This window comes from Bombina bombina, chromosome 6 (genome assembly GCF_027579735.1).
Source record: "Bombina bombina isolate aBomBom1 chromosome 6, aBomBom1.pri, whole genome shotgun sequence".
Taxonomy (NCBI): domain Eukaryota; kingdom Metazoa; phylum Chordata; class Amphibia; order Anura; family Bombinatoridae; genus Bombina; species Bombina bombina.
Window position 1 is genome coordinate 534,180,522 of NC_069504.1, and position 14,010 is coordinate 534,194,531.

The window sequence follows — 14,010 nt, forward strand, 5'->3', positions numbered from 1 at the left end:
TTTTTGGAATTAACTAATTGAATGACAGAACTGAGAGAATACTTCTAAATGACAGATGAAGGATGAGTGCCAACTTTTGAGCTGGAAATAGAGAGGCAGAAAGTGGGAAAAAAAGAATTATGTTTAAAATTACCACAAGACTTCCAAGTTACCTCCCCAGTTAGGAATTATTCAAAACTACTTATGATCATGGACAGACATCGGAGTCATAAATTAAGTTTATATCAGAAAGCTCTCAATATGGATGTGAGCAAACCACGACTGATATTTCTGGCAATTACTATAATACTAGTGGGATATGGCTGATCTGCTGGATGGCAATTACTGGAATTCAGGTGGAATAAAATTATTACAATGAAAAATAATTAATATTTAATAAAAAAAGAAGATGGGGGGAGGAAGACAAACAGTGATGTAAGTCCATCTGAAGGAATTAGGAAAAACTACTACAAAGAGACAGGTAAAGGGAAGAAAATAAATGAAATATAAGAGAGATTTTTTTTTTTTTAAATTCTCTTTTTTTATAAACTTTAATGCCACTATTTCAAGCCAAGACTATACCAACCTCTGCTGGCTTTAGAATGGAAGCATCTTCCTCTAAACAGCTCGCCGGACGAGAGGAGTTAAAAAAAACAATCTAGCTACGCAAATTGCATAGGGAGATTGTAATTAACTCCTCCTCTGTCGGTTTTCACTGACGTCCAGCCATGCACTGTAGGGAGTTGCGGCGCGACGGGGCAGACACCATCAGAGGAGATTAATTCCTGCTTGATGGTGTCAAGGACCACCAACATCTTATCGTGGACTACCACTGTTTGGCGACCGCTGATCTAAAGCATTCCGCTCAGGCGAGATGATCCATGAAGTCTCACCATCCAACGAGGTCACCAAAAGAATAAACATTGTAGCTTGAGAGATGATTATCTCACTATTCAGGCTTCTGGATGTGAAAGAGAGACTTCTAAGTTACAATATAAAGTCTAAAAAAAATCCCAAATATTTTGAATGATTTCTATCCACTTAGGCCCATATTGAAAGAAATGTACAAAATAGTGACCTTTATCTATGCACAAATATAACATGCAAAATGTCATTATATAGTGATGTAAAAAGGAATTTATTAGTTTACATGTTGAGAGTGAAATATAAGGCATATAAATGATTGGCATTAATTAGATTAGAATACTTGTAGTTATGAAATTGCATATTTAATGTGGGATTAGAAAGGCATTTTTTAATATTTAAAATTGTGCTTAAATTTTACTTACAGTTCAACAATGTAACATCAGATGTATGAATGGAGGAACGTGCAGCGAGGACCACTGTATGTGCCAGAAGGGATACGCAGGAACACACTGTGGCCAACGTAAGTGCCATATATGCTGAATATGGCTATTTTCAAAGCTGGATTTCTTCTTGTGAGAGTGCAACACACAAAGATCTGGGTTTTCACATGAAAAAGAGCCCAATGCTGCTCCTGGTGGCCATATTCAGCATTCATCATTAAACGGAAAGAGCAAATGCACATACAGTATGTGTATATAAATATATAAATATATATATACAGTTACTTGTGATACTTCTATTTAACTGCTTGATAAGGGACTCTACGGTACATGACACTACCATTGTCTTAAGTTCTAGTGGGCTATCATTGCTGGAATCAATATTGCTGGAACATAATTTTGCACTAATTGCAGCAAAATGCTATCAACCTTTCAGTTTTCATATATATATATAAACTATAAAGAGTAAAAAAAAAATCTAATTTTAAAGATAAATATTTTTTATAAGACATCAGTTCATATTTGTATACGTGTTACATATATACATAAAACATTGCTGCAAATAAATTGAATTTAAATATGTTTGTGCTAAGTGTATTAAACTTCAGTGTTGCTGCAATTTTGTTATATACACACTTTCTGGGGAACAAGATCCTACTGAGCATGTGCACAAGTTCACAGGGTATATGTATACTAGTCTGCGATTGCCTGCTGTCTTCACATGATGCAGTGGGCTGGAAAATGGGAATAAAAATAAAAAATGTCAGAAAAAAATCTACTGCAGTGCTTATTTGCTATTGCATTGACTTTTTATTTTGTACTTGTTAATTATGTAATACTACTGCATTGAGTGGTCCTTTAAAGTTTGGCTAGAAATTAAAGGCGAATGTTTCATACGAGGAAAGCCAATCTGAACTTTTAATTTATGAACAAAAGTAAAAAAAAAAAAACAGTTTTGTTACAACAAACCTACAATTCTGTTACTTAAAATGAAAGATTGTGCTATACATTTAATCATATCATGCAAAGATATTACAGATGTTTTCTTTAACTTGCAGCTGTGTGTGAACATGGATGTTTAAATGGTGGAAGATGTGTGGCTCCCAATCGCTGTGCCTGCACATATGGCTTTACCGGCCCTCAGTGTGAAAGAGGTAGGTGTTATATAACGAGCAAGGTCCTGAGCTCTTTACAACGGTATTACACCTAAGTCAGAATGAAGTTATCATATTGTAATAGGATTAAACTCATTAGTTTTCTACCATGCATATAGTAGAGCATATATTTGCATTAAACATTTCAGTTACATTTTAAATGTCTTTTTTAAATTCTACAAAGAAGTAAAACATGACTGTAATGTCCCTTTCTCTCTTTCTGTTTGTAACTGCAGCTCAGTCGTTATTTAGTAGATCTCCTTATTGGGTTAGGATTGGGCTGTTTAGTTGACATGAAGATGTCTAAGAAAGTTTGGTATTCATAGGTCTTGCTGTACTCATGAATATTTACATCCTACGTGATAGATTAACTTGTCTTTCACTTTTTTTCGTCTTCTTTTTCTTATTGCTGTGGCCTTGCATGCTGCTTTCCTGCATCTTCTCTAAGCTTTCTGATGTCTCGTTCAACTCTGAATTTTCAGTCACTGCAAAGAATGGGACTGAAGATTCAACCCTTATGCCTTCATAAGTGCAAAGGTATCAAGCTTGTTGTTACCTCTTGTGCATGTATGTGTTTTCAATAAAAATCCTAAATAGCTATGGAATTTAGCAACACTATACAAATGAACCATAATAATAATAATCATCATCATAATGTAATGGTAGACAACAGGGAATGAAATGATCTGTTCAGTGCTGTATTATCTAGAAACCGACTGGACAATTAATCTTAAAGGGGCATTCCCTATTTCATTAGATCATTTTATTTTTTAAACAATTTTGCAAAGAGGTTAAATACAGTTATATATTGTGCTTTTGTGTCACTCCAGTTGAAGATATGCACTACTCACTGGCTGTTTCCTCATCTACAACAGAATAGGGTTGATTCAGAAGTGCAGTTTTGACTACACGTTTAGGAAGTAAACAAACAGAAAAACAAGGGAATAAATTGATTCTAGAAATTATTGTGATTTCCTATAAGATTACAGCACTTCATAACTTAATTTGCATAGAAAAAGCTGCAAAATTCTATTTTACACATTTCCACACTTCATCTAGGCAAATCACAGCCTTGCACAGTGGTTGTGATGTCAGGATTTACAGCAATATATCAGAGCTCTTAACCCAACCTACACTTACTGTACATAGTGCATTGTCACAAGACATTATAACAATTCCCAAGAATGTATTATATAATACACATATAAAGCACATAATACAGTATAAGGAAATAAAATCTTAGGCCACACATGTTACTTAGCCACATTGGTCTAGGTAGTTGTACATACAAGGTGACATATTTTTATTATCGTTTATTTGTAGAGCACCAACAGATTCCGTAGCGCTAACATATCAATGATTTTTGTATTGTGAGTTAATGTTGGCTACCAGAATATACAGAGTATCAGGATATAAAGTGCACAAATTGTATCGGGATATACAGGGCTTTATTTTCTAGGAGACATTAATTATTTATTTTTTTTACAAGCCAGTGAATTGCTGGTTGTAAGTATCCCTGCTTATTAAACATAGAATATAATATTATGAGGTTGTTACTAGATTTTATCGTCAATAATTTGCAATGTGATATGTTTTAAGGCTTTATGTATATATTTGAGCCAATGTAACCTGCTGTCCTTTTAAGGCGTTTCTGAAAATTATAAATCCATCCAAGTGATATATCTTGATGTCTTAACCCCATAGTAAAAACTTTATATGTAATTGTTTTATTGTGTGGGAGAAGAAAAATTAAGTTGTTTTTTTAACCTGGATTTATGAACTGCATACATGAGAATCATGTGTCTGAGAAGCACCAATGAATCTTCAGATGTTGAAGATCAGTTTCATTCCCTGCGGAAAGGAAGCCTTCTAGGAATTGTGCCAGATATCTAGAGATTTATGATAAAACACAAAAATGCAATCTTACGCATGTTTCATTCCATATGCAATCTAATATGCCATCATGTGAAATGAAATTACAATTACAGTAGACTGCATTGGAATGCACCAGCAATGTTTGGCCTTTAAAAACCTTTGCGGTCTAATATATACAAAAGAACTAAGGAGAAATGAGAATTTAGAGGATTGTTTGCAAATATGTCAAGTGATAGAGTATATGTTTTACTTTTTATTGTGTAGAATCTTAGGAATGTCAAGTCAAGGTCCCATATTCATTTACTTGTACTGGGCTCATTTTTAACAGTGCTGGTGGGCTACATTGTAAAGTTGTTTATATTTCAAGCACAAATGAAATAGAGGGTAGAGAGAGTTTGAGGAAACAGTGTACTGAATAAGATATGATGGGAACAATGCTGTACATTGTGCATTCTAAAATAGTTGTTTCCTGCCCACTGGGACCTATTATCTTCTTTAAATTGTGTGCATAATTTTTATGTAAGTGGATCTACCTATAAAAATAAGAAAAAAGGAGAAATTATGGACTAGATTTATCATAGGATCTGGCTGCAGGCTTGCATGTGCAAACTTCATCACCTGCTCTCAATCTCCACAGACTTTTCCGACTGGGGAGTTTGAGAGCCTCTACAGGGGGGTGACATTGCACACTAGCTGCAGTGTGCAGTGTTAAAAACGGTGATGCAATGCCAGGTGGAAGATGTACACCCCTGTCCGTGCAACTTTATTAAATCTTGCCCTTTGTAATACTGTAGATAGCAGTTGTATGAAGTAAATTATATACTGTATATTTTTTAAAATGCTTCATAAAACAATTGCATACTTAAAGTGACAAAAACACCTCTTGTTATTTTGTGTAAAAAAAAAATTTGAAATGATGTAAATCTCCTAAAAGAGCTATTGATTTGCAGCATTATTAGGAAAACCAATGTTACACAGAATTTGCTTTTTGGCCTTCCTGTGTGGGACAAGCACAAAATCAGGAGGTGTGTCTCTTTAATGGAATCTGAAATGTAACAGGTAACATTGGTCTGCGTATCTGTGTAACCTTTTTAATATCACATATAAAAAAATGATTACCTGTTTCTTTATGTTTAATCAAGGTAATATGAAAACATAGGGCTAGATTACAAGTGGCGCCCTTACAGTTGTGCGCAAGCGATAAGGGTTTTATCGCGGCTCTTATTGCCTTTACAAGTAAATGCATTAGGTTGAGTGTAATTTCATGTAACATGCGTCGGGATTGCACAACTTCAGAGCTCTGGTTAACCGTTACTCAAGACAAAAAAGTGGAAAATAAATCTTTTAAAAGTACAGTTACACTCATAATAACAGTGTCTAATAATACAATATATAAAAATATTGCATAAAATGTATAAGGGCTCAAAGATATGAGGTCTCAGGTTAAAAAAAGGACACAGGGCTTTAATATAGAGATACAAACATATACATGTCTAAATATTTATATCTTTGTATATATATATGTTTATATGTGTACATATGTATTTATATGTGTATATACTGTATGTATTTACAGACATATATATATATATACACACATATAAACACATAAATGCATATGTATACATATACACACACATATAAACACATATGTAGATATATACACACATATAAACACATATGTAGATATATATACACATAATGAATATGTATACATATATACACACACATATAAACACATATGTAGATATATATACACACATAAACACATAATGCATATGTATACATATATACACACATATAAACACATATGTAGATATATACACACATATGTAGATATATATACACATAATGCATATGTATACATATATACACACACATATAAACACATATGTAGATATATATACACACATAAACACATAATGCATATGTATACATATATACACACATATAAACACATATGTAGACATATAAAGCAATATCAGTACTGATTCACACAGCTATTTTGACGTAATGTTTCAGAGATAACTTCAGTTTCTTCTTCATTCCCTATAACCTAAAAATACAGTCTAGGATTTCCAGGTGTCAAGTATTCATCTATACAGTCCAGTGTTTCAGCAGGCTGTCCAGCAAAGTCTATATAAAATTACTGGCAGTGTTTTTTGTTGTGTTTTTTGTTTTGTTTTTTAAAGTCCCCTGATTAGCAGCTACATTTTAAAAGCTTCCTAACCCTGTATATGTTACAAATATTGCCTGAATAGAAGCGACAATGCACAAGCATATCTTTAAACACTGCTGTTAAAGGGACATTAAACACTTGAGATGGTAATATAAAATGATAAATCATATATATATATATATATATATATATATTAAAAAAAACTCTACAATACACTTTCATTATTTATTTTGTCCCCTTTTTCTGTAATTCTATTCTGAAATTGTGAGCTTTTCAGTTCCTGTTAGAAATGGAAGTTCAGAACACTGTTATATTCCACATAGCCATTGGCTGCACACGCTAGTGACCTATTTATAACTGTCCCTAATTGGCTACATCAGAGAAAGTAACCTAAGTTATAACATGGCAGCTCCCATTGCCATTGTTTTATAGACACTAAAACTTTACACTTATTTTGTCAATATCTAAACAGCTAATGAAACTATCTACATGTTATTCTCAGACTAATCTTTTCTTTGAATGCATCATTCTATCTAGCATTTATTAATTGTTTGATGTCCTTTAAATGTAGTCATTCTGGGTGTAAAAACACTGCATTGTTTGTGGTAATAGAAATGAAGGGGAGGAGGGTCAAATCACTGTTGTGTGTGTCTTACTGACAGCCAAAGGCATAAATTCTTCATCTGTGAAAAATATATATGGTGGGAATGGGGACTACAGGTAGAGCTTTGGGGAAGGGCCATTGTTTGACACAGTCTACTGGAGTATTAAAATTAGCTTGAATCAATGTATGATCTTGGGGTTTATAAATGTTATGTTTTATTTTATAAAAAGGACAGGAAAGCACCTACACATTGTATTCTAATTACTAATCGACCTTTAACCATTACATCTCCTAGGACTACTTATTATATAATAAGCTTTGTCATTAGATGTATGTTTTGTTTTTACCTTGCAGAATATTTCATTGCCAATCAAAATGAAATAGCTTGCTTTGTGATAACATCATTTTTTTGAAATATTGCCCATTGTTGAAAAGATTTGATTTAGACACTTGCAAAAAAACAAAAAAACAACCCATAACAAATTGTGTGTTATGAAAACCGTTCACATAATAAAAAAGCTTGACAAAAAAAACTATTCTTCTAAGGAAACATCTGTAAATATTTGTTCTATGTTGCTATAGTTCCCTAATAAAATTGATATCATGTGAGCATGTTTAATTAATGGCCACTGACATAGTAGTGACTACTCTATGAAATGCTTTAGATCATTTTACAATACTTATATACACATTCTCCAAACTGTTGGAAATACTATACTACATTGCTGCTTGCCACCCATCTCTCTGTAGCATCTGGCCTTTTGTAATTACTTAATCTGCGGTACATCATTGCTTGGATACACTACTTCTTTTGACATAGAATAATTCTTGGAACAAAACCCTGATGACAGATGTGGTTATTTGGCCACAGATCACGCATGGATCTTCTTATTTATTAAGCTGTGAAATAAAACTTCCAGCCCAGCAGAATAGGACACATTTCCCATGGTAATCTACATTTTCGTTTGGTAACTTTAAACCTGGAGTGGTTGTTGTTTTTTTTGCTTCATTTTTAAAAATAATAAAGATATGTTTTTTTTAATGCCAACAATGGGTTATAAATGGGAGCAAAAATACATGACATGGTCTCATTTTTTTAAAATAGAACACATTTTATTTTAGTGTTTTTTTCCTGCTTTTTAATTGTACCAAGTAAAATATATATATTATATGGTTCCTGTTTCTTGCTAATATTAAAATATGAAAACCAAAAGTGAAGAACAAGAAGAGATTTTTAAGCCCAATTAATACTGAAATATATAACCTTTAAAGGAAAAGTACAATTTCCTCCTATCACTTGTGATAGTAACCCCCCCAAAAATAAATAATACAACAACAAGGGAATAGGGGAAGGAACCAAACCAGATAAATATTTAATATATCCCCTTGTGATCCCTGGCTGATAACTGGAACCTCTGTGTCAGGTGGGGGTTCTTTTCCCTAGTTCCTTTTTTGGTTAGTGGGTGGCTATTACAAGTGATATGAGTTTTTACTTTTCTGTTAAAGGTTATATTTTCCTAGTAATTGTGCTTAAAAATCCCTTCTTATTCTTCTCTTTTGGTTTTCAGTCATTTTAGGAATATAGCACTGGGTAGATTGTAGGCTAATTGTTCTTTTTTACTATCTGCTTTACACTATTGTATTAATCGTAGTGCCAGTGTACAGTCTTTTCTTTTTGTGTAATATTAAAATGTATATTTCACACTGAGTTTTCTTTTTAGGGAGAGAATATGCTGTCAGTTTATTTTTAACATCATGTTATGTGTCAGTGGTTGCAGACTATGGGCCCTATCTATCAATCTCCGAACGGAGCTTGATGCCCCGTGTTTCTGGCGAGCCTACAGACTCGCCAGAAACAGCAGTTATGAAGCAGCGGTCTAAAGACCACTGCTCCATAACCCTGTCCGCCTGCTCTGATGAGGCGGACAGGAATCGCCGGAATTCAACCCGATCGAGTACGATCGGGTTGATTGACACCCCCTGCTGGCGGCCGGGACTCTGCAGGGGGCGGCGTTGCATCAGCAGCTCACAAGAGCTGCTGGTGCAATGCTGAATACGGAGAGCGTATTGCTCTCCGCATTCAGCAATGTCTGACGGACCTGATCCGCACTGTCAGATCAGGTCCGACAGACATTTTATAAATAGGCCTCAAGGTATTATAAATGTCATACACTTTTTCTCCATGAAGCAGTAAAGCCTAAATGAAGCAGTAAAGCCTAAATGAAGCAGTAAAGCCTAAATGAAGCAGTAAAGCCTTTTTTTTCTCTGTTTACATCAGTAACATCCAAAGCAATAAGGTAATTTTCAAATCTCTGAATCCATTTTAGCCATCTTGGGCCTACAGAGCTAAGTTCTGCATCAGAGTCAAACACAGGGAAGTTGTATTCATTACATGCAGCCATTCTTGTGGGTATTGCAGCAGGTTACTCACTGTTTGCTGAGACAAAGCAATAGGGTTCAAACATAATCCTCATCACCAAAATGTAGTGTTTGTAAATCCAGGTGAATCCAGAAATATAGTCCATTTATACAGCAACTAGCTCTACACACTTTATTTCCTGGTTCCTCACTCTAACAACACTGTCCCCGCCCCTGCTTCTTTGCAACAATCATATACATTTACAAGTCAGAGCACAAACTAGGATAAAAGCATTATATATTATAATTTCACAACAGACACCATACCTGTTGACCGTTGGCTATAAATCTCGCTCTTTGAAGGTACATTAAAATACATTTTTATAATAACACAATACTGTATGGCAAAATATCTGCATGCAGCTCTTGTATGTTCCTTATCTTACTTGTGTTTATGTGGCCAATTAGGTACAGATATAAGCAAGCTACTGCAAATATCAGCCAATCACCATGAAGCATATAGGAGTGTCAGCATTCTGCATGCCACAGAATGCTCCCCAGCCTCCTGCGGGATGGGAAGAATCTCTACAGTAGAGTACAGTAAAAGCAGGCAAAATAAATAATGAAAGCACACAGCAATTTTTTAACATTATGCATAATGATTTTTTATTGGAAATGAAATTTTAATGTGCCTTTAAATATAAAAATGTAACTGGAACCGTTTAGCATAGCCTCCCTTCTATAAACCCATACACTCCTAAATATATAATATATGTTTTACATTTGATATTTTATTACCACAGTGAATTTAAATTAAACGCTAACTAATGTATGCAGCAAACTAATTTACTTCAGTATAAATTTTATCTTAAAGAGATAGACATTGAAATGTGCATGGATGCATTTCAATTTTGACTGCTTCTATTTAAAATTGAAAGGCACCCATGCGCATTTCAGTTTTGACCTTTCTGCCCCTTTAAAGAACAGCAGAATAACAAAAAAAGGATACTTTGGCTTGAAAACAAAATCCCAAAATATATCACTAACCTTAATTTTTTTTTAATAACTGCTTCTCTGTGTTTGATTAATTAGTTATATTTAGATTATGGATCTCCCCTCATTGTATTCCAATAAAAGTTATATATCATTGTATTATAGCAAAATCCTTCATTGTTGAGCACAGCTAAGATTCACAAACTTTTCAATTTGAACTCCTAGCGAACAGAAAGATTGCAACATAATTTGCTCCTGATTATTCTCGTTTGCATTTCATTCATTGTCGTAGTGTCATTTATTTTGCTTTTTGTTTTATGGCTTTAGCATTACTGACTGGAAAGATGTTGAAAGGTTAAATTACACTAACCGGAGACATGCAGTTTGGAGAGGTGTTAGTATCACAATGTTTATAAAACTTGTCATTAACTAACCGGGTTGTTTAAAAATTGAAACCAATTAAAACCCCAGTGCATGTTACTATTTACATTAGGTGTGCGTTAGTAACTTACTTTCTGTAAACATTTTTTTTTTCTCATTTAACTTTTGAAATATTAAGACTAGAGATGTAAACATTTTGTTGCCAAAGCATAGTGGGGATAAAACATAAAACATCAGTTTGTATCAAGGCCTTACAAACAGCGCTTCTGCAAGACGCTGTTAAACACTGAAACAGTGAGCTCTTTTTCAAAGGGTGGAGGTGCTTGGTAAGTGTCCAAACGTGTGAGTAATAATTGACCTAATGTACAGAACATATGAATAACATATTCTTTTTGGTAAGAAATTTATGTTTTACAGGGTGTGCGAGAGTTCATCCTTTTTTCAACATCTTTTAGAAAAAAGAAATGTAATGTGCTCAGCTGTATTAAATTTCTAGTTCAACAAAGAAATAGATGCAAAAAAGAAATGTATCACATAAATTGTGCTGATCAGTGTCCAGGAATCTACATTATTTCTTTTAATCTGACAGATGTTTGAAATGACAAAAGCAGGTGTTTTTTTTTTTTCATAGTCACAAAAGAAAAAGAAAAAAAAAAATCTTGATTCAGGGCCATACAAAATGAAAGAAAATGTTTGTCATTGTTGCTAAATGAATTATGCTTATTCATGCTCTGGAGCATCCAACTAAGGACTGTTTTTAAGTTAGTTTTAATAAAATGTAAGTCTGATAAATGTTTTGTTTGGAGTTGGATATTTAGATGTCTTTGATGAAAGTAAGAAATGTTATTTTCCAATGGAACATGTTAGTGTTTGCCCTGTGAAAACTTTGAGCTCAACTCTGGTATTTATTGGCTTCCTTTTCTATGGCATTTCAGTCTATTACAGTCCATTATAAGTCCGGCTGTTTGAATTAGTTAAAGGTATAATGTAAAGTTGTTGATTTTGTAGATTAGTGGATAATTGTAGAATTTCTTATTCTCAGAGCTGCAAATGCACAATGCAGACATCTTTAGGCTAACCTTGCTACATATATTTCTCTATTTGGCTTTAACAGATATCAACTGCTAAACAATTCATTTTATGTCGTCTTAATGATAGTGACTAGCCTTGTTGTCTGCAGTCTCAAGCCCAGGCTCCTCGAAATAAGGTGGAATTTGGATACTGAAAACAATTGCAGTAAAATGTTGTTATTTTGTTTAAAAAAATGTTAAAGGGATAGGAAAGTTAAAATTAAACCTGCAGGATTCAGATAGAGCATGTTATTTTAAGACACTTTTAAATTCACTTCTAATTTTAAATGTGCTTCATTCTCTTGGTATCTATTGTTGAAAAAGATTAGACACATAACCTTCGCTAGTGGGAGCTAGCAGCTGATTGGTGCCTCCACACATTTGTCTCTTGTGATTGGCTAACTAGATGTGTTCAGATAGCTGCCAGTAGTGTAATGCTGTTCCTTCAGCAAATTTGATCATGGAAATAATTTGGAAAGTTGTTTAAAAGTGTATGTTCTTTCCAAATCATGAAAGACCATTTTGGGGTTTCCTGTCTCTTGTTACATGTTATTTTATAGCAAGAAATGTCTTGTAATTACAAGTAGTTTATTATTCTTTTAAACGATGGCCAGGACAGGTGTTTTTGGAACTACATGTGAATTCTTGGCCTAAAGAGATGTCACAACACATTGCAAGATAAACATGTCCTGTAATCAGATTTTATTCCATCAATTTGTTTTCAAGGTTACAATGTAGAATAGTTTGTCAAGATTTGTGTTCTTCCGCATTTACTGTAAACATTTCTTTTTATTGTAGAAAAATCATTTCATAGGCTTTTCAAATGGATAAAAATACACTGCAGTGTTAGGTGGAACATCCAGGCCATGCTGTGGAATAGCAGGCAAAAAGAAAATGTGCAAGCCAAAACTGTAGGAAATACCAAATTATATATACAAGTGATGCACTATTTAGTGCTTTTACTTGCACCACCAGAATTAAACTTTTAACGCGCACAGTTTGGTGAAGGTATTAAAAGTTTAAAATGTAAAAATGTTTGCATGTGAACAAAAGTCGACGTGCGCTAACTTCAGGACTTCGGATATTGCAACCACACTAGCTTCTTCTCTCTATAGAGGCAAACTGGAAAAAAATGAACACTTATCGCTCGCGTGCCAACCAGACACGCATTAGACCAACTGCGCTAATCCGAAGGTAGTTATTAATATTTTACATTCCAATGTTCTACACATAGAATAACATGTTCTATTTATTTTTAAATATATATTTCTATATATGTCTAATGTATTTTTGTAATATATATATTTATATATATATATATATATATATATATATATATTAGCATATGTATATACAGGTATATATAGGAATATCTATATAAAAATACATAGAACATTTCTACCTATGTAAAGAACATTGGATTGTAAAATATTTACATTACATACACAGTAAAACACATTATATAATATTAATATTGACTTAAAATGTTTTTTTTTTTTGGCTTTCAGGTATTTAAATATATACATATGTATTTATGTGTATACATGTGTATATATGGGTTTATATGTGTGTATATATATATATATATATATATATATACATATACAGTATCTCACAAAAGTGAGTATACTCCTCACATTTTTGTAAATATTTTATTATATCTTTTCATGTGACAAAACTGAAGAAATGACACTTTACTGCAATGTAAAGTAGTGAGTGTATAGCCTGTATAACAGTGTAAATTTGCTGTCACCTCAAAATAACTCAACACACAGCCATTAATGTCTACACCGTTGGCAATAAAAGTGAGTACACCCCTAAGTGGAAATGTCTAAATTGGGCCCAAAGTGTCAATATTTTGTTTGGCCACCATTATTTTCGAGCACTGCCTTAACCTTCTTGGGCATGGAGTTCAACAGAGCTTCACAGGTTGCCACTGGAGTCCTCTTCCACTTCTTCATGATGACATGACGGAGCTGGTGGATGTTAGAGACCTTGCGCTCCCCCACCTTTCGTTTGAGGATGCCCCACAGATGCTCAATAGGGTTTAGGTCTGGAGACATGCTTGGCCAGTCCATCACCTTAACCTTCAGCTTCTTTAGCAAGGCAG

General features: G+C 33.7%; 1 protein-coding gene across 1 annotated transcript in view; it reads left to right on the top strand.

The window, feature by feature from the left end:
* FBN1 (fibrillin 1) overlaps positions 1-14,010 on the top strand; it is a 244,697-nt gene that overhangs the window by 28,586 nt on the left and 202,101 nt on the right. The window contains 2 exon segments of the mRNA XM_053717459.1: positions 1,271-1,366; positions 2,345-2,440. Coding sequence (XP_053573434.1) covers positions 1,271-1,366; positions 2,345-2,440 — 192 coding nt within the window.